The sequence below is a fragment of the Aphelocoma coerulescens genome, chromosome 10 (genome assembly GCF_041296385.1).
Source record: "Aphelocoma coerulescens isolate FSJ_1873_10779 chromosome 10, UR_Acoe_1.0, whole genome shotgun sequence".
Lineage (NCBI taxonomy): Eukaryota > Metazoa > Chordata > Aves > Passeriformes > Corvidae > Aphelocoma > Aphelocoma coerulescens.
In genome coordinates this window covers 12,899,728-12,919,392 of record NC_091024.1, presented here as the reverse complement: position 1 = coordinate 12,919,392, position 19,665 = coordinate 12,899,728, and the positions used below count along the sequence as shown (strand labels likewise).

The 19,665-nt window shown below is 64.9% G+C and overlaps 2 protein-coding genes across 5 annotated transcripts; one reads left to right on the top strand and one right to left on the bottom strand.

The window, feature by feature from the left end:
* Positions 1-972: 972 nt before the first annotated feature.
* SEMA4B (semaphorin 4B) lies at positions 973-12,632 on the bottom strand. 4 transcript variants are annotated; one of them, XM_069025652.1, is made up of 15 exons: positions 12,557-12,632; positions 8,169-8,313; positions 5,515-5,675; positions 5,205-5,267; positions 4,986-5,084; positions 4,762-4,873; positions 4,393-4,509; positions 4,135-4,292; positions 3,760-3,941; positions 3,519-3,669; positions 3,184-3,394; positions 2,988-3,103; positions 2,683-2,846; positions 2,515-2,609; positions 973-2,372 (listed from the first exon to the last, which is right to left on the bottom strand). In XM_069025652.1, the coding sequence occupies exons 2-15, from the start codon at positions 8,254-8,256 to the stop codon at positions 1,597-1,599; spliced, it is 2,493 nt and encodes an 830-aa protein (XP_068881753.1). In that variant the 5' UTR covers positions 8,257-8,313; positions 12,557-12,632; the 3' UTR covers positions 973-1,596. The 4 variants fall into 4 exon arrangements, with proteins under 4 accessions (XP_068881753.1, XP_068881752.1, XP_068881755.1 ...); XM_069025651.1 differs by lacking the exon at positions 12,557-12,632 and adding an exon at positions 9,854-9,977; XM_069025654.1 differs by lacking the exon at positions 12,557-12,632 and adding an exon at positions 9,625-9,759.
* A 2,490-nt stretch (positions 12,633-15,122) lies between these two features.
* On the top strand, positions 15,123-19,249 carry IDH2 (isocitrate dehydrogenase (NADP(+)) 2). Its single transcript, XM_069025346.1, has 11 exons — positions 15,123-15,249; positions 16,173-16,264; positions 16,653-16,818; positions 17,224-17,384; positions 17,469-17,612; positions 17,722-17,858; positions 17,966-18,117; positions 18,192-18,304; positions 18,395-18,492; positions 18,612-18,704; positions 19,056-19,249. The coding sequence occupies exons 1-11, from the start codon at positions 15,159-15,161 to the stop codon at positions 19,141-19,143; spliced, it is 1,335 nt and encodes a 444-aa protein (XP_068881447.1). The 5' UTR covers positions 15,123-15,158; the 3' UTR covers positions 19,144-19,249.
* Positions 19,250-19,665: the final 416 nt, after the last annotated feature.

Genomic DNA, 19,665 nt, shown 5'->3' with positions numbered 1-19,665 from the left:
CCAGCCCTTCCAGCTCACTGCCCCATGGTGCTGACAGTATCTGCCCGCCGAGGCCTGTGCCCCTGCAGCCCCAGGGCTGTGTCTGCTGGCAGCTCACCAGCCAACGCCTCCAGTGGCTTTTTTGATGTCCCAGAACAGGCTGTGCAGGAAGTTCAGTGCATGGGTCCAGCTGGGAGCAAGGCAGTGCTGGTCCCTCGGGGGAATCCTGCCTGGACACGCTAGCTCTGTGCGGAGCTCACTACTTCCCCCAGCCCTGACCTGGCACTGCTTCCCAGTTGTGTGAGGGCTCAAAAGCAGCACTGCACTGCAATCCCAGTCCTGGCCCTCAGCCACCATGGAGTCGGGTCCTGCTGGCAAAGCATCCAGGGTCTGCCCACAGCAAAGTGGGATGGGGACAAAGACCTGGTGCTCCCTGGGTAGGCAGTGGGTCCCACATGTAGCACAACACTGTAGTCCTGGGAAGGGGGTTCTCACAGCCTCTCTCCTGCTGGGGGCTGTCCTCCTCTGAGCCCCAGGCACCAAATTTTCTTACTCCTGGTCACCTCTGCCTTCTGTTTCTTATGATACCAGGATGGCATCACCCCAGTACTCTGTGCTCCCCCACCACAGGGACTCCCTGCTCTGCCTGCACCACACTGCCACAGCACAGGCCTCCAGGCACGGCCCCAGGATAGCCGAGGGCTGCCCGAGTGACAGCCTGCCAGCAGGTCACAGGGACTGTCGGCACAGCCCCAGGCAGTGTCCCTCCACAGGCACACAGCCACTGTCCCTGCAGCATGCCCTGGCCCAACGCTCAGCCAAGCACATGAGGAGGGAACTCCACAGATCTGATGGCCAGCACAGTCCTCTGGCTCCCTCTGAAGCCATGGGCAGATCTTCCTCCAACTGCAGTGAGAGCCAGACATGGCTCCTCTCCATGGGGCTAACTGGGATGGTTCTGGCCTAGGAAGGCACTCAGCCCTGCCCCACACACACGTGTCTGAAGGACTTTATATAAAAACAACAGACGTTTCTGCACACGCACATGGGGCCACGGGGGTGTCCCTGCCCACCCAGCGTGGGGGAAGCTGCTCCCAGCTCCCCTTCCCCGGACACAATTCACATTTTCCACATATTAAAAACGAACCAAGCACAGACACACAGCACATGCCGCGGGGCTGGCACCGCCCAGCCGCACGTGTGGCCCTGGGTCCCACAGCGGGACGTCACAGTGAGTTGGGGCACGAGGGGTCTGCGGCTGCCCCCTCCTGCCCTCTGCATAGAGGGGGTCAGGGCCCAGCAGAGCTGGGGCCGCACCAGCAGCCTGAGCCAGCAACCGTGTCTACCCCTGCAGCAGGGACGCTGGGCTGGAACCATCCTGCAGGTCCCTGGAAGGCATGTGGCACCCCTCACACCCACAGCCAGCAGTACCAAGATGATGCCCAGGGAGCCCGCGAGGGTTTAGACCCCACTGGCTGGTGGGTGCTGCTGCAGAGTGTGGGTGCCAGGCTCTGGGCATGCACACACAGACAACACGGACCCCAGCTGTGGCTCACGGTCCGGCAAGGCTCAGCAGAGCAGAGGAGGTTGTTGGTAAGGGCTTGGCTCTCATCCCCCTCACACCACTGAGTCCTGGATCTCGGAGCCCAGGCGCACCCGGGGTCTTTGGCAGGCGGGAGACACCTCCACGAAGCTGTCCCGGACATGGAGAGGTCTCTTCTCTGACTCAGAGAAGGTGCGTGGGGGTCCTGGGGGCTCATGCACAGGGGTACTGACAATGTAGTTGTCCTGCAGGGCCTGGTAGCCCTTGTGCTCAGGAGCCGTGCTAGGCAGGCTGCTGCCATTCAGGGGCAGGCTCTCCACTGGCTTGCGGGGCGGCTTCTGATGCCTGCCAGGGTCACTGGGCTCCAGCAAGGCCTTCATGCCGTCACGATGCCGGTGCAGGACAAAGAGGGCCAGCACGAGGACAGCAGCAGCAAAGAGCACACACATCACCAGGAACTCGGTCCAGTAGGTCTTGCCGTCCAGCCGTGCTGCAGCACTTCCCACCGCTGACGTGCTCCGGGATGTGCTGACTGTCTCCAGGGTGTCGCGGCCAGCAGCCACCTTCCTGCCAGAGTCTGGTGGCCCAAGGGCTGGCTCTTGCACACCCACGCAGTAGCTGGCCATCAGCTTGCGGAATCCTTCCTCCAGTGACCAGCACTCATAGGTGCCTGCACGCTCTGGGCTGCCCACCAGAATGAGGGCCCCGTCGGGCAGCACCAGGTAGGAGGCGTTGACAGGTGCCCCGTCGTGCAGCCAGCGCCGTGAGGCCAGGTTGGAGAGCAGCCGGCACGGCAGCGGCCGCACCGCATTGGGAGGCAGCTGGATCTGCTGGCACGGCGCACCTGAGGCTGCGGATAGAACCCATGGGGACGTCAGGGAGGGGACCCCAGCTGTGGGCAGGGGTAAATGGGAGTGTGGTGGAGCAGGAGTCTGGGGTGTGTGGGAGCCCCCGGGACACATGCTCACACAGCAGCACCAGTGGGAGCTCACCTGGGGGCAGGAGGATGCGAGGACGGGGCTGGGAGGCATTGGCCAGCTGGCAGAGCCGCTCCGTGTCAGCATCCTCGATGTCCTGTGCCCAGAGCCTGGGAACAGAATGAGGGCAGGGCAGTAGGGTGCTGTGGGGTGCAGGGGGATGGAAGAGGGTGCAGCACTTACTGTGGATGTGCCGGGGGATGTGGGGTGACCCTGCGGCAGGCACCCCGGCTCCAGGCGCAGAAGGGGTCCCGTGCCAGCACACATTCCCCACAGCTGCGGTACAGGCTGCAGTTGGCAAAGGGCACCTGGGCCACTGCTGTGTAGGTGGCTGCATAGACAAGGCCCTGCGGGAGGGGACATGCTGGGGTCAGCAGGGTGGGCTCCTGCACACCCCTGACTTCCCAGGTCTCTGTCCCCTAGCCCACAAACAGGACCTGCCCCAAGCAGGCTGAGCCCCCAGTGCCCCCCCTTGCCCTGGCTCCTGCCTGGTCCTGGTCCAGCAGCAGCTGGAGAATGGGCTGCCCGGCAGGGAAGAGGCGGATCTCCTCAATGATGTGCACACCGTGGTTCACCCGCACAGCCTTGTGCAGCCGCCCATCATCTGCAAACAGAGGGGCTGTGCTGAACAGGGCTGGGGTGCATGGTACACACCCTGCCCCGCCAGAGCCCGCCTGCACCCACCCGTGCCCAGGAAGAGGACATCATAGGTGCTGTGCAGGCCCTGCGCACGGTGCACACCGATCTGCTGGTAGCGCCGGTGGCTCTGCAGCAGCAGGGGCTGGCTGCGCACGGGGCTGTCCATCAGGAAGTGGTCCTTGATAAAGTTCAGCACCCGATCTGGCATCTGCAGCGACGAATTGATCTTCAGGTGCCGTGTGTGGCTGGTGATGCACTGCAGGGAAAGGAAGGGGCTCAGCAGGACCTGGGGAAGTGGGTGGTACCATGCTGTGGCAGCCACTGGGACCAGGAGAGCAACGGGAGCAGTGCTGCACTACCTACCATGTGCGGCCACCTACCATGCCTGGCCGGGGCTCTGGCACAGGGCCGGTGTCTGTGTACCACTGCTGCGTTTCGCGGTTCACCTCCTTGTAGAGCCCACCAAAGGCACGCTGCACACTGCGCATGGGGAAGGCGCAGACGGCCGAGCTGCCCAGTCCACCCTTGTTCCTGGTGGGGAGAGGCAGAGCCCATGGCAAGATCAGGCCCTGGCTCTGACGAGCCCCACCCCCCATGCTGCCCTGGGTCCCCACCACTCACCACTGCGAGGTGAAGACACCGTAGAAGAGTGTCTCCCTCCAGCGCAGCTCGCCCGGGGTGAGCACAAAGATGTCCTGCAGCACGTTGAAGGGGAACCCGTCCTCAGGGTGTGAGCAGAGGAGCTGTGCCTTCAGGAAGGTTGTCCACCGCCGCTGCAGCACACGCTCCCCGCCCTGGTCCCCCTGCACAGCACAGTAGGTCAGGGTGCGATGCCATGGCCATGGCCGCAGGGAACCCCACGGGCTGAGCGAATGGAGCAGGGGTCCAGGCACCAAGGGCTGGAGATACGCAAGATGGTACCACATCCCCCCCCGCCCCAGAAATGAGTCACACCCCAGGCACAGCCCCCACACACCCCTGCTGCCTTATGCCTACCTTGCATACACGTGCAATGCGGGAGACGATGGTGTTCTCAAAATAGTCGAACTCCTTCCCGGTCTCACTGAAGAAGAAGTAGACCTTGTCGTCGTCGCCCTCGGGGTTGCCGGCAGGGAGGCTCTCCCTCAGGTAGGCTGAGCCCACGAATGCTGGGTCTGGGGGCACAAGGACCCTCAGCACCACTGGCCCCATCCCTCACCTCCCACCCCTTGGGGGAGAGGGACCTCGACCAGCCGTGCCATCCCCGGCACTCACCTTGCAGCCAGTTGAGGGAGTTCTCGGTCTTGAGGGCAATTCGACTCTCCTGGCTGCGGGAGATGGTCGGCTCATTGCCCTGGAAGTTGCTGACGGTGCCGGCGTAGAGCTCACCGTCTGCCAAAGACATATTCCCGCTGGGACCTGCCATGTGCCACCAGCACGGGCCTGCTTCCTGCTGGGGTCTGTGATAGCCTGGCCTTGGCTCAGCTTGGCCAGGCAGATGCAGGGAGGAGGAGGCACAGGGAGGAAGGCAAAGGTCCCAGGGCACTGCAGGGAGGGTGAGGGTTCCAGGGTGGCACAGGGAGGCCAAGGGTCCTGAGGCAGTGCAAGGAGGAAGGGCAAAGGTCCCAGGGCGTCGTGCCTTACCGACCATGACAGCTGTGGAGCGGTACTCAGGGTCAAAGGGGCAGCGTCCCTTCCCGTCCTCCAATACCACCTTCCCCGACGCGTCCCGCTCCAGGCTGAAGTGCTGCACGTTCTGCAGCAGGACGAGGCTGTGAGCCAGCAGCACTTGTCCCAGTGCCAAGGACCCCACTGCAGGGCCCTGATGGCATAGGGGGACCTGCGGGGGATCCTGTTCCTGTACTCACAATGTAGGCGCAGGCCGGGCTAAAGGCGCAGGTCCCACAGGTGTACAGGTGGGTGCTGTTCAGCTGCAGCAGCAGCTTGATGTAGTTGTGACAGTCCCTCTGTGGGGGTCAGAGGACCCAACTCAGCCCTTGGCTCAGCTGTCTCACCCGCACCCACCCCACACAGGGCACTGCCCACTCCCACCACAGCCCCCGATGCCTGCTGGCAATGGGGCTCACCTGGGGGTCCTTGCCCTTGAACACACACTGCCTCTTCTTCTCCTCATCTGCACTCCACAGCAGCTGTGGAGAAGCGACAGTCACTGGGAGCCCTCCCCCATCCCTGGCTGGTCCGCGCACACACTCCTTGGGCTCGTTCATAGCAACCACATCCTCCCCACCTCAAACATCCTGCTCTGGGGCAGTTGCTCCTGAACGCGTGATGGCTCACACAGACCCGAAATGCTGACGGGGAGGGCATCCCCTGCACTCCAGCTAGTTGGGTGCCCCCTCCCTCCCCAAGGGCAGCCCAGCCCATCCCTGGGCTCACCCTACGAACTGGGGAGCTGGGCTGAAAGTTGCTGGTGTTGAGGGTGAGGAGCAGTTCCCGCGCTCCCAGGTAGAGGGTCCCACCGTCCGGGCTCAGCAGGAGGGCCGTGTAGTTGGACACACCAGCTGCCTCAAAGCGCCGCACTACTCTCTCGGCTGAGTCTGTGGGGCAAGAGTGACAGGCATCAGCCTCGTGCTGGTGCCTGACCCCCAGGACCCTGCACCATGGCTGCTCCTTGCCCCTCTGCCCAGCACCTTGGCCATGCCACCCACCCAGAGCAGCCAGGGCCAGATCCGGCTCTGCCCACACTGACAGACACGTGTGTCACCACACATTGCAGTGAACTGCACAGGGCCGCGATAGTGCCCAAGGGCACCCACGAGGCACAGCCGTGTCCTGGCCCCGAGGACGCCACAACAGCCTTGCCTAGCACTGGGGCAGCTGCCCAGCCACGTCCAGCCCTAGAGCTCAGCCCTGCAGCATGGGAGGCTCAGCCCAGCCTAGGCCCACAGGGACCCCAACCTCACCGCAGGGGAAGGTGAGTGCAGGGAGTATCTTCCTGCCCCAGCCTGAAGGGCTCAGCCTCTGCCAGAGACAGGGCTCAGCCCAGTGCTGCAGGTGCTGGATGCGGGGCTCAGCCTGGTGCTGTCCACACCGGCCCGCGGGGCTCAGCCCATGCCGGACACGGGGCAGCGGCCATGCTGAGTCAGGAAGCGCCTGTCCTGTCCCATCCCATCCCGTCCTGTCCCGCGTGGGTGGCCTGGCCCAGGAAGCCCTTCCTCTCCTACTGCGCTCTGAATCAGATGGGCCTGGCTGAGTGAATGGGACACGTAGGGCTGACTCACACTGCCAACTCCCTGACCCCTGATACTCTGGGGACTCCCCGACCTCCCCCAACCCCCTGCTTGCTGCCAGAGTCCCGCCAGGATAACCCCGGAGCTCCTGCCAGGCCGTGACTGGTGAGAGTCAGTGTGAGGGCTCAAGGAGCGGTGAGGCAATGGTGCTGTGGGGTGGGACCCCGTGGCTCTCACCTCCCATCACTCCACAAACCCCAGATGCCTCTAGATGGGGCAGCATCTCCCCCACTCCAAGGGGCTCAGGTGGCCCAAGCACCACCCCAGCTCTCCCACAGTGGTGCAGAGAGGAAGAAGCCGACAGCCCAGGGCATCCCCCTGTGAGGGGTCCTGCATGCCAGTGGCAGGGTAATGCCGCCCATGGTGGGCACGGCAGCAGAGGGGCAGTGGGGCCCCTGTGCCTTGCAGAGCTGTGCCAGCATGGGGAGCTAGCTGCTGGTGTGGCTGCCAAGGGACCTGTCAGGACAAGACCTGCTTCTTCCAGACAAACCTGCTGCAGGCACATCCAGTGCTCCCAGGGGAGCAGCTCCCAGCTCCTCCCTCCCACCAACCGCAGCCCCACAAGGCCGCGCTCCACAGGAGCCACCACCGGGCACACACTGGCCACTGGCCTGTGCTCCCTGCCAGCTCCTCCCGCATCGCTGGGGTCCAGGCTGGGATCCCCAGGCACTGCCCGTGGCTGCAGCCCCACAGCTCCCACAGCCTTACAGGTGTGCAGAGTGCGGGGCAGAACCGGTCTGTGCAGGCAGGGCCAGGCAGCGTGGCTCAACACGGCACAGCACAGCATGGCATGATGCCGAGCTGGTTGTCTCACTGGATCCCAGCCTCCTGTCCAGCTCAGCAGGTCCCACATCTGCTGGTGCCACCACGGCCGTGGCCAGCGGTCATGGGAGCATGTGGTGGGGCCACATCTATACCAGTGAGCTGCAGCATGCTGAGCCAGGGAGCGCTCCCAGCTGCCCAAACCATGGCACCCTCCCAGGCCACCCAGCACAGGATGGGATGGGCTTTGCTGGCCGGCAGCAGCTGGATCCAGCCACCTTCTGGCAGCACAGCCGTGGCTAGCTCCCCCACATGGCACAGCTGCCAGGGCTGAGGCCAAGCAGCATGCCCCACTGCTCGCTCACCCTGTGCCAGCTGCTGGGGGGATCTGCAGGGCAGGAGGGGGCTGCAACCAGGTCCCCCACTCGTTACAGCTCTGTCCTGGCCCAGCATCCTCCTAGATACCCTTCCCTGGCTCCTGCCCAGTGCAGCCCCCAGCACTTTGGGGCCATGCAGCTGACAAGTGGTTGCAGTGGGGCTCAGAGCTGTCCAGAGCCGAGCACTGCACAGTAAGGGGCTGTGGCGTGTCCCCCACCCCAGGGACATACTGAGCAGGGAGGGAGCCCACGGGGAGAGTCCCCCGGCCGGCTCAGCCCACCCCATCTTGTACCGAACACGGCTGCCACCACTGCCCTGCTTGCGGAGGCACAAGTACCCCTGAGTGCCCCAGACACACCCACCCTCGGTGTCGGTCTGGACACAGGGTGCGTGTCCCTACACCCCGCAGCATCCCCGAGGCTCTGCCCCAGCCCTTGCTCCACGTCCCGCGGACAGAGGGTTCCCCGTGTCCTGGGGAGCTGGCGGGGCTGTGCAGCCTCGGCAGTGTCACACGGCGTTTCCACGCGGCGTAGAGAGCCCGGGGGGACGCGGGACGCTCCGCCGCCCCGGGGGAGACGCCAGCCGGAGCCCTCGGCGAGGGCTGACTCCCTTCCCCGGTGCCAGGGGACCCTCACCCACCGAAGGTCGGCGGACACTCACCGTAGGGCAGGCTGACCCGCGGGACAGGCTCCGGAGCCGCCGAGAGCAGCAGCGCCGCCAGGACCGGCAGCACTGGCCGCGCCGCCATCCCGGACCGAGCCGCGGGGCTCCGCCGCGGCCGCGAAGCCGCCCGGGCGCTGCAGACCTGCGGGGAGAGAAGGGGCTCAGCGGCTTGGTACGGTACGGCCCGGCCCCGCCGCCCGCCCAGCGCCGCCCCGCCCGCCCCGGGGCTGCCCGCCCGCAGCTCGGCACCGGGCGTAGCAGCCACGGTCGGAGCCCCGCCCGGCCGGACCGAACCGAACCGGACCGAGCCTTACTGATCTGCCCCCCGAGCCGTACCCAGTCGTTCCCGGCCGTACCGATCCGCTCCAGCTGCCCCAGCCCCGCCGGTGCCCCGGGCGGGGTGGGCCGCTCGGAAGAGGAGGCGGACGGTTCCCCGCCGGTACCGCCCCCACCCCGCCCCAGTGGGACCCGGCCTCAGCCCCCGCCCAGCGGCCGTCACGGTCCGGAGGGGACGGGGCTTTGTCCCCGGCAGCCGGGGACTCCCTGCAACCTCCTCCATCCCCGCGGCAAGGGAAACCGGTGGGCCCGGGATCCCGTGGAGGGGGGGGCCTGGGGGTTCCAGGAGGGGCTGTCTGGGAGTATATCATGCTGTCGCCGGAAAGACTGTCCCGTCTGTGTCTTACTGTCCTGGGAACAGCTCGGCCCCATGGCTGCTACCAGAGCCACCCTCTAGCCCCTCAGCGGTGCCCCATGACCACTCTGCTGGGGCTGGGGGCTCTGGCCAGCACAGCCCAGCGCTCCCTGCCACTCCCTCGGGAGCGATGGGGTTCCACGGGGTGCCTGTGCCTGCCCCACCACGGGCAGACCTGGCTGGCACCGGTGTCCCCACAGGTAGCACTCGGCACGGGCGACACATCCCTGCCAGCCCCTATGCCCGTCCCAGGGGTCCTGGTGTGGCCATGTTGCCGAGCAAGTAGTGCTGGGCAAGATCCTCTGCCTGGCCTTCGGTGGGCTCTGTCCCTGGCCAGGGTGTGGGGAGGGCTCACAGCCCCCACAGCCCTCAGAACACTGCCCACCCGGCCAGCAGCTCCCACGCAACTGTTATTAATGACAACTCCTTGTATCACCATGGCAACAGGGACAGAGGGGACAGAGGGATGGGGTCCAGGGATTCCCCTGCAGTAGGCAGCTCTCCTGGGGCCAGGGTACCCAGTGCTGCCCTCCCAGTGTGGGGCAGAGTTTCCCATGTCCTTCCTGGTCAGTCCCAGCCCTGGACCCCAATGGTGGGACCCACTGAGAAGACCCTACCCAGGAGAAATGTTCCCCACACTCCCGGGACAACTGTATCCACACTCCTTAGATGTCTGTGCCCACACTCTTGGGACAGCTGTGCCCATACTCCCCCACTCTTCCTGCTTGGCACTGCTGGATGGTGCCCGCTCACAGGCCATACCTGATGTCCAGGGGCTGGGGCTCTGGGGTGCCCCTCTGCCCCAACTCGACCTTGCTCCCTTCCTGTCCCCACAGCTCCCGCTGCTCTTGATGGAGCCCGACGTTCCTTCCCAGGCTTGGGACAGTCCCACAGCTCCACCCCAGCCTTATCAGCACCCTTTGCCCGGGAAGTGGCACAGGACAGGACAGGACTCTACGTCACCCTGAATGGGGTGGGAGCAGACACTCACCCTGCAGCCATAGCTCCCTGTCCCATGCCACCTCATGGCATCTTGGGGGGCTCCAGGGACCTGGTTGTCACCTGTGCATGGCTGTGGTAGTGTTGTGTCAGCACTCCGGTGCGATGGCACGCAGTGAGGACGAGAGCCCCTGTAGGGAGGGCAGCTTCTCTGGGGTGAGCAGGGAGGGCAGGTGCAGGAGGGAAGGGACAGGCGGGGAGGAAAAGGAGGGCAGGAGCAGGCAGGGAGGAAGGCCAGGAACAGGCAGCAGAACCAGGCCGGAGCCTGCGCCTTTAAGCACTACTCCAGTGCTGCTGGCAGCCAGGGCTGTTTACGCCAAACTCCCATTTATCTCCCGTCCTGCCCACGCAGCTGCCAGCGGGGCAGCGCCGGGGGCACCCGCAGCACCCTGCCCCGCTCTGCACTCGCGCAGGCCTGTGCGTGCCCCACGCCCTGCTGCAGGCATTGGCACGCACCAGTGCGGCGGCTGTGCCACCCTCCCTGCCCGCTGCCAGCAATGGGGAAACCTCTCTGGGTGTCTGGGCAGCACCAAAACCTGTGGCCTGGGGTCAGCAGGCAGGCAGGGAAGTGGTTTCTGCACCAAATTCCCACACCAATGCCCGCCACCCTGTTCCCACTGGCAGTGGGTGCCTGGGAAGGTGGTGATGGAACGGTGCTGCTGCTGTCTGCAGAGCGGGGACAGGGCTGCGTGAGCCTCGACGCTGCTGCTACTGCTGCCCACGAGCTCCCACGTTCCTCTGCAGCCAGCCCCAGCATGGCTGGCAGCACAGGAATGGCCCCTGCTCAGAGACCTGCAACCGGCTTGCACACAGCCCACACACCCGGGCTCTCCCCACCTTCCAGGGCTCACACGCACGCCCCCGGCTCGGCTGGCTGCTGGGAGCTGCCAGACAGCAGCCGGCAGTGCCTCCTCTCAGCCATGCACACTCAGTGTGTGAGCACGCATGCACGCACACCTGCAGAGCGCGGCTGCGGGCCCCGCACAGTCACACAGATGCTCCAGCCCCAGCTGCTCAGCGCCGGCTGCTCGGAGATTGCGGGTCTCACCGGAGCAGGGATACCCAGCCGCATGGCCGCAGCCAGAGCACACGGCTCCGCTTTGCTGCGTCCTGACAGCCTCCCAGGAGGGGCCTCAAGCAGGACGAGGGGCTGGGGGAGCCTCTGGCCTTACAGGGCTCCCCACGGGGCCCCGGAGCATCCCCCATTCCATGTGCACCGGCTGTAACACCCTGCCTGAGCCAAGGGCCTCCCACGGGGCCAAGCTGGGCTGCCCCCCTACCTCTCTGGCCCACCGTGAGCTCAGACCCTACTGGCAGAACCTCCTGGCTGGGGTGCCGGTGCTGTCTGATGGTGGCACACAGCCAGCTCCCCACTGCCCCACAGCATCCCCTTCGCCCTGGCAGGACGCTGCGGGGGACCTGCACCCAGGGCACTGGGTACCCCACAACACATGCCTGTCTCATTGCTCCCATCACTCCTGCACGATGGCAGACTCAGTTCTGAGGACCACAGGGTATCCCTACAGTCCACCTGTCCCCTGGGATGCCAGCACCTGCCTGCACCCCCACACTGCCTGCCTGGGGGGCTACAGGATACACGGGGTGCTGCCCTGGGCCCCCCCTCCTTGTTTGGCAGCCCTAGTACAGGGCAGGGAAAAGCCAGCAGAAACCCCAGCCAGCGAGCTCCATTGGGGGGCAGTGAGGTGGTGGGCTCCAAGCACAGGCATGTCAACTCCCTGGAGTGCAGGAATGGGGGGTCCAGGCTCAGGGATGGGTGCCCCCTTCCCAGCCAGTCCTGACTCTGCAGAGCCCAAACCAGCACTGGTCTCCTCAGCCCCACGGCACCCTCGGTCCTGTGGCACCCTCACTACCCTTGCCCCGGTGCTCCTTGGGGTCAGAGGGGGTGCCAGCCCCCTAAGCAGCTGCAGTCCCAGCCAGAGCAGGCACTGGGGCCCAAGGGGTGACCCAAAAGCCCATGGGATCCCAACCCTCCCTGCACCCCAAGACTAGGGGCTGCCTGTGCATCAACACCTCGTCAGGTGCTGTGGCCATATGTCTGGGACACACAGCACATGTGCACCCCCCAGGTGTCCAGGGCACATCACACAAGTGGGACACGCCACACACACGCGTGTCCGAGTCCTGAGCGTGCATCAGCATGCCTCCCCGTGAGCAGCCTGTGACGCCCGTCCTCGGCACCATGTGTGCGCTTCCGCACCCTCGGCCGAGCCCTGGCGTACGCACAGCCAGCACATGTAAACACACGCAGAGAGGTCACGGGGTGTTCACGCCCTGGGCGGCAAACACAGGTCTGGGAACAGGCTGTGGGAATGGCCCCCGGTGTGCCTGCAGCCTGCACACGCACACACAACTCACACGCTTGCACGCACACGCACACAGGCACACGCAAACTCACACAAGCACACCCAGGTGCACATACACACGGCCACACACCGATGCACACACGCTGTCACACACACGCCCGTTCCCACATCCACCCGCACCCCCAGCCCCTCCGCAAAGCCCCGCGCACATGTCCCTCGGGGACCTCCGTGCACGTGCACGCGCCTCCCCTTGCACAGCTCTGTGCACGCACCCCGCGCACCCGCCCGTGCACGCCCCTTGCACACGCACGCCCCTTGCACACTCACTCCGCTCACACGCATCCCGTGCCCGGTGCCCCCCCGCTGCTCACCCGCTCGGCGACTCCGAGGCGCGGCAGGAGCCGCCGGCAGCGGGGGCGGCTCCGGGGTGTTTCCCCCCCCGCCGGCGTTGCGGGGCGGCGCGGGGGCGGCTCCGGGGGGCTCCGCCCGCAGCACAACAAAGGGCCGGCCCGCCCCTCCCAGCCCCGCCCCGGCCCGCCCCGGCCCCGCCACCGCGCCGGGGGCCCCGGGGGAACGAGGGCTGGGGGCGGCTGCTCCTGGCTGGGGAGTCATCCCCACTGCTGGGGGCGGGAACTGGAGGGGCCTGTCTCTGCCCTGCCGTGGTTTCTGCGATAGTACCGGCCCTGATGGGGTCATGCTGGTGTGCCCGGGACTGTGTGCTTCAGCCCCAGCACACTGAGGGGCTTCCAACAGCGGGAGGCTATTGGGGAGCATGGTTTGGGGGGCAGCACCCACTGGGGGTCCCTGGTAGCAGGGGTGACCATGGGGGCACCTGATGAACACGGCCCCAGGCATCCTTGTGGTGATAACCAGCTTAGGGAGTTTTGGGGTAATTCAGGGGTCTGGGTACCTCACAGTGACATGTGGCTCTGTGGGGTTCAGGGATTCCACGGCCATGGGCGTCCCCACAGTGGCACACTCGGAGCTGGTGGCTGGCAGCTGGGCGTCAGCAGTACCCAGAGCTGCTGGGGTCATGGGTATTGAAACACCGCTGTGCTGGGCAGGCAGGAGCCTCCAGAGGGGTCCCAGGCAGGGTCATGCTGGCAGCCCCAGGAGGTCGGATGGTTGCCGAAGGGGAGACACAGCCCCCCCCTCCAGCCTGCAGGCCAGCAGCTCTGGGCGGTGCTGCGGCTTCTTGCATTTGAGGGCAGCACAATGAAACACGGCCCCTGTCACCCCTTTGGTGCCCCCTCCACGGGCAGACCCAGGGCTGCCTGCGGGCAGCAGGGAACACATGGAGCCCCCCCGCCATGTCCTTGTTCATGCTCTGGCTGGGTCCCAAACCCGCGGGACTCATCACTCCCTGAGCTCCCGGCCCCAGAGCCAGCCCTGCCAGCACTCTGGTCTCCCCAGGATGGCCACGCTGGGGACGCTGGAGTGGCACAGCAGGGAGGGTGGCTGGGCTGCGGCCAGGGATGAACGGGCGGTGCCTTTGTTTGGGCCCTTCCCTGGGCCTCTGCCACATGGCCGCTCTTGTCCTCTCCTCGCGGGGGGACTGCCGCCGCGCTGGCCTGACCTCGTCCTGCCAGCGCTGCGGTCACTGGGCGGCTCCAACCGCAGGGCCAGGGCAAGGGCAGCCAAGGGGGCAGCTGGGGCCGCAGCCAGGCGGCCCCTGAGCAGTGCTGGCTTATGGCTACAGGGCTACTGGCAGGACGGGGTGCCACGGGGTGGGCAGTGGGAGCAGGGACACCCAGGACCCCGGACCACTGCTGACCCCCCCGCCACTGCGGTCCTGCGGCTCCTGCTCTGGTTAATGTTAAAGCCAGGCAGACGTCAACGACTGCCGCAGCTCCCCCAGCCCCTTCGCCGGGGACTGCCAGCTCCAGGGCTGTTTTTCCTCCTGGAGCAGGATCTGCCCGTCCCATGTGGCTAAAAAAAGCCATCGGCTTGGCTGGGACAGCAGGACAACAAATTCCCAGCCTGAGCAGCCTCTTGGCACCCCTGGCACACTCCATGCACCTTCTCGGGGTGCCCCTGCTGTGCATCACCCCCATTGTCGTCGTCGTTCTCCTCCTTCTCCTCCTCCCCACACGGGGGCCAGGCGAGGTGAAGGTCCCTGGTGAAACAGTGGCAGTTGCCCTTGTCCTGCTGGATCCAGCTGCCGAGTCACGCGCCAGCCACGAGCAGGGACGCCGGCTTCCATGTAGGGACAGGCTATGTCTGCATTCCCCAGCCTCAGTGTACCCCCCAATTTCACACGGGGTTTTGCAGTCGGGTTTGGTCCTAGTTCTACGAGGGTTTTTACAGCTGGGTTTGATCCTGAGGAAGTCTGATGCTGGTTTCACGAGGGATTTTGCAAATGGGTCTGGTCCCAGGGGGTGGGGCCATTCCCAGTTCCACGAGGGATTTTAAACGTGGGTCTGATCCCCAGGTTTCATTCCCGGTCTCATGCAGGGTTTTGCAGCTGGATCTGGTCCCAGGGGGCTTTGTTCCCTGTTCCACGAGGGGATTTACAACCGGATCAGGTCCTGGGGGAGTTTGGTCCCTGATCCCTGTGGGGTTTGGCAACCGAGTCAGGTTCCGTGGGGGTTTGGTCCCGATCCCACGCAGAGTTTTACAGCTAGATCTGGTCCTGGGGGGGCCGGTCCCGATTCCAAACTCGATTTTACAGCCGGGTTTGATCCCGGGTGGGTTTGATCCTGGTTCCACGTGGGGTTTGACCGCCTATCCACAACCCCGATGTACTCAGGGATGCAACATCCCTTTGATGGGAATGGGGACCGCAGCGGATCGCGGCCACTCTGAGCTTTGGCGCTGGGGCGGGATGCAGCAATGACCCGAGCCCCACCGCGGGACCCCGCGCGGGCCCCTCCGGAGCCCTCGCGGGGCCCCACGGGGGGGCCGGGGCTCTGTCCCGCCCCGGGGCGGAGAGAACCGCGCCCCCGTGTCCGCCCCGTCGCGTCCGCCCACGCCATGGCCGCCCGTTACCTCCGCGCTGCCCCGGCGCTCAGCCGCCTGCCCCGCTGCCCGCTCCCCGCCGCCGGCGTGGAGCAGCGCCGGCACTGTGAGTGGGGGACCTTGGGGGGCTCTGGGGGGAGACCCCCGTGTCCTCGGGGCTGCGCACGCCACGAGGGGGGTGTGCTCCAGACCCACGGGGGGGGGGCGGCTCGGATTCTTTTCGGGGGCGGTGTCTGAAATTGGATCCGGACTCACTCTTGCTGACGGTCCGCGGGGATTTGCGGACCCACGCCGCGTTTTACAGCTAGGTCTGGTCCTGGGGCGTTTGGTCCCGGTTCCACGAGGGCTTTTACAGATGAGTTTGCTCCCAGGGGAATTTGGTCCCGGTTCCACGTGGCGTTTTGCACTCCAGCTCGTACCTGCTCTGAACCTAGTGGGGGGGTTCGTTCAAGGTCCCGGCCCAACGCGAGATTTTGCTCCCCAGGAGGGTTCACTCCTGCTCCCAGTGCCATGCAGAGTTTTGCTGCCTGGCAGTGCTCCGGTCCCACTCAGGAGAGGTCACCTCTGCTCTGGGTACCACGTGGGGTTTTACAGCCTGATCCACAGACAAGTTTGGCACCCAGAAGGATTTAGTCCTGGTCCAGGATCCACACAGGGATTTGCACCCTGGTTTGTGCCTGGGTCTCGCCCCAGGGGACTGCACCTGCTCCTTGTTCTGGTCCCGTTCTTGATCTGACTGAGGCGTTGCAGCCTGGCTTGCACGCAGGTCCTGCTCTGAGAGAAATGTGTCTCTATCCTTGTCCCCCTCACATAGCAGATTTTACACTCTGACCCCCACTCCAGCAGTATTGGCCCCAGTAACTGGCCCAGACCCCAGCGGGGGGCTTGCCCCTGACCTGTACCTGTCCCTGAGCCAGAGTGGCACCACACCTGGCAGGACAGAGCCCACAGGATGCCCTGGCCCCATACAAGGGTGTGGAGCTGTGGGACCAGGGGTGCACCCCAACATGCCCCTATACTGCTCTCCAGATGCCGACAAGCGGATCAAGGTGGCAAACCCGGTGGTGGAGATGGACGGAGATGAGATGACGCGAATCATCTGGGCCTTCATTAAGGAGAAGGTGATGGGGTCCTGCCCCAGGAATGGGCGGGTGTGCCACAAGTGGAGCTGGGGGGTTGTACAGGGAACAGGTGATCCCTACGCTGCTCTCTGTCTGTCCCTCCCGCCTCTGTCCCTCTGTCTGCAGGAAGGAGGTGCTAAAATCGGCACAACTACCAGAAGGACCTTTAAGTGAGGTGGTCCTGGGCAGCGGGAGCTGTCCCACACAGGGAGGCCTATTCAAGGCAGGGGGGATCATCCTGGCCAGCAGGAACATCTTGGCCAGGGGGACCATCTTGGGCAGGCAGCCAGGCTGGGCCAGGATGGGTGCCAGGGCTGGCCATGCCATGGTGCTGGTCCCCAGGTACCCTGCACTGTCCCCCCACTCTGACACTCTCCTGGCCCCTCAGCTCATCCTGCCCAACGTGGATGTCCAGCTAAAATACTTTGACCTGGGGCTGCCACACCGGGACAAGACAGATGACCAGGTCACCATTGACTCAGCGCTGGCCACCCAGAAGTACAGCGTGGCCGTCAAGTGTGCCACCATCACGCCCGATGAAGCCAGGGTGGAAGGTGGGCAGGGGCAAGGGGCCGAGCTCCCGCTGCAGCAGGGGATGCTGGCAGCTCCATGGGGTGCTGAGCCTCCTGTCTGTGCACGGCCCCTTGGGGTCAGCAGTGCCTTCCCACTGCCAGCTCAGGTTTCCAGTGGGCTGGGGGCTGCACCATTCCCAGTGTTGTGCCCCTCTCCCCACCCTGGAGGGGCTCATGGGTGCTGTGGGGACCCCATGGGCCTGGGGACACACTGACCTCTGCCCCGTGCCAGTCATGATCTCATGCTGGCTGTCCCTCCCCTTGACCAGCCTTGCAGCAGGGTCTGGCAGCAGCCCCTGGCACAGTGGAGCTGGGTGCTGGCAGGGGCCATGTACTTCAGGGGGGCGGGGGGGTCATTCAGGAGTCCCACCTCTGCATGCCCCACAGAGTTCAAGCTGAAGAAGATGTGGAAGAGCCCCAATGGCACCATCCGAAACATCCTGGGGGGGACGGTGTTCCGGGAACCCATCATCTGCAAGAACATTCCTCGTCTGGTACCCGGCTGGACTAAGCCCATCACCATTGGCCGCCACGCCCACGGTGACCAGGTGAGCCAGTGCAGGGACCAGTAGTGTGTGGCTGGCCAGCAGCTCCCTCAGTCCCTGCCTGACGCTCTGCCTGGCCCCCCACAGTACAAAGCCACCGACTTTGTCGTGAGCAAGTCTGGGACGTTCAAGATGGTCTTCACGCCGAAGGACGGCAGCGGGTCCAAGGAGTGGGAGGTGTTCAACTTCCCCGGCGGCGGCGTGGGTATGGGCATGTACAACACGGACGAGGTACTGGTGGGGCTCAAGGGGTCCCTGCAGGGCAGTGTGCCTTGCCACCCTGGGGGAGATGCCAGGCTGAGGGACAGGGGCCCATAAGGTTCACATGCTTCCCTTGCAGTCCATCTCTGGCTTTGCGCACAGCTGCTTCCAGTACGCTGTCCAGAAGAAGTGGCCGCTCTACCTGAGCACTAAGAACACCATCCTCAAGGCCTACGACGGGCGCTTCAAGGACATCTTCCAGGAGATCTTCGATAAGTATGGACCTGGGGGGGAATCTGGGCTGTTGAGGGGGCTGTCCTGGGGGCGCTGGCAGTGAGACCCACCTGGGGTGAGCATGGCTGACCCCTGGCCTGGGCTCCCAGGCACTACAAGACGGAGTTTGACAAGCTAAAGATCTGGTACGAGCACCGGCTCATCGACGACATGGTTGCCCAGATGTTGAAATCCTCCGGCGGCTTTGTCTGGGCCTGCAAGAACTACGACGGGGATGTCCAGTCCGACATCCTGGCCCAAGGTGGGGCAGCACAGGGTGCGGTGCACTCTGCATCATCACCCCTGGGAGCTGTCCTGACCCCTATCCCACCACAGGGTTCGGCTCCTTGGGGTTGATGACCTCTGTCCTGGTGTGTCCGGATGGGAAGACCATCGAGGCTGAGGCTGCCCATGGCACTGTCACCCGCCACTACCGGGAGCACCAGAAGGTGGGTGTGCTCTTCCAGTGTGAGCTGCCTGTGCTGGGTTGCCCACAGCACGGTGCCCACACCAGACAGCTGACCACTCTCTCTGTGCAGGGACGACCCACCAGCACCAACCCCATTGCCAGCATCTTCGCCTGGACGCGTGGCCTGGAGCACCGGGGCAAGCTGGACAGTAACCCTGACCTCATCAAGTGAGCAGGGTGGGGTGGGGATCCCCAGGTGAGGGTCCTTGCCAGCAGCTGCTCTGGTTGCAGTTGTGGCAGGGCCCGTGGCGCCAGCCGTGCTGGAGCCACAGTGCTGCTGTCCCCAGGTTTGCGCAGACATTGGAGAAGGTTTGTGTGGACACAGTGGAGAGCGGGACGATGACAAAAGACCTTGCTGGCTGCATCCACGGCCTTGCCAAGTAAGGGTGGCTCTCAGGGCAGAGCACGGGGGCAGCCACCTGCACCAGGGCAACGTGGCTGCATGGGTGACCATGAGGGTGGAATAACCCTGTGGCGTGGCCACAAGAACAGCATAGTGACCACAAGGACGGGCTGGTCCTGCAGGGCAGCCACAAGGGTAGGAAAGCGACCAGGAGCTGGCTGTGCACAGTGGCCACAGGCAGCTGCTGGGCTCTGGACAGTCCCTAGGGACGCAGGGTGGCTATTCACAGCTGACAGATTGGGCAGGGGCCACATCCTGGACTGATCCTGGATGTGGTGCCTGTGGGAGGTGGGCAGGGACCCCCACCAATCCTCCTCTGTCTCCCCAGTGTGAAGCTGAATGAGCACTTTGTGAACACCACTGACTTCCTCGATGCCATCAAGAACAACCTGGACAAGGCTCTGGGCAAGAAATAGGGGACAGCCTCCCTGTCTCTGGGATGGATGAGGCTGGGAGGGGCCCAGTGCCCCCCCAGCTCCCCAACACAGCTCAGGAACAGTTGAATAATTTTTCTAAAGTTTTCTTAGGAGTGTTTTTCAAGCCTTTGTAGCAGGGGTGTGTAGGGCTGGGGGTGGGGGCGGGGGGGGGTGCGTTTGTCCTGATTCATGTACCCCATAACCGTGTGGTGCCATTAAATGTCTCCCCAGCCACAGCACATCATACAGCACAGCTTTACAATGCAGGCACGAGGGGCAGCCAGACCCCTCAGCTCAGCCTTGCCAGCCTGGGGGGGCCGTGCACTCCAGCATTTTGACATTGGCCTGAAGGTAGCATATGGGGGTCCATAGCCCTGCCATGCTGAGGGGTTGGGGCTGCCCAAGGCTGTGGCCATCTCCATCCTGCCCCAAGGCTGGATGACAGTGGGGGGAAATAGGTGAGTGCAGGGGTAGTAGGCACACTGCCTTGTGGGGGAATGAGTGGTACCACACCCAGAACCA

Bases quoted from the DNA above. Each gene is read 5' to 3' on its own strand.
- SEMA4B (XM_069025651.1), bottom strand. From the start codon at position 9,889: ATGAGGTGGCATGGGACAGGGAGCTATGGCTGCAGG. The intron at 4,510-4,761 runs GTAAGGCACGAC...TGTCTTTGGCAG, and splicing joins CTCCACAGCTGTCATGGTCG to ACGGTGAGCTCTACGCCGGC. The intron at 2,847-2,987 runs GCAGGAGCCAGG...CCCCTCCCGCAG, and splicing joins TGCTGCTGGACCAGGACCAG to GGCCTTGTCTATGCAGCCAC.
- IDH2 (XM_069025346.1), top strand. From the start codon at position 15,159: ATGGCCGCCCGTTACCTCCGCGCTGCCCCGGCGCTCAGCCGCCTGCCC. The intron at 16,819-17,223 runs GTGGGCAGGGGC...CATGCCCCACAG, and splicing joins CGATGAAGCCAGGGTGGAAG to AGTTCAAGCTGAAGAAGATG. The intron at 17,859-17,965 runs GTATGGACCTGG...CTGGGCTCCCAG, and splicing joins TTCCAGGAGATCTTCGATAA to GCACTACAAGACGGAGTTTG.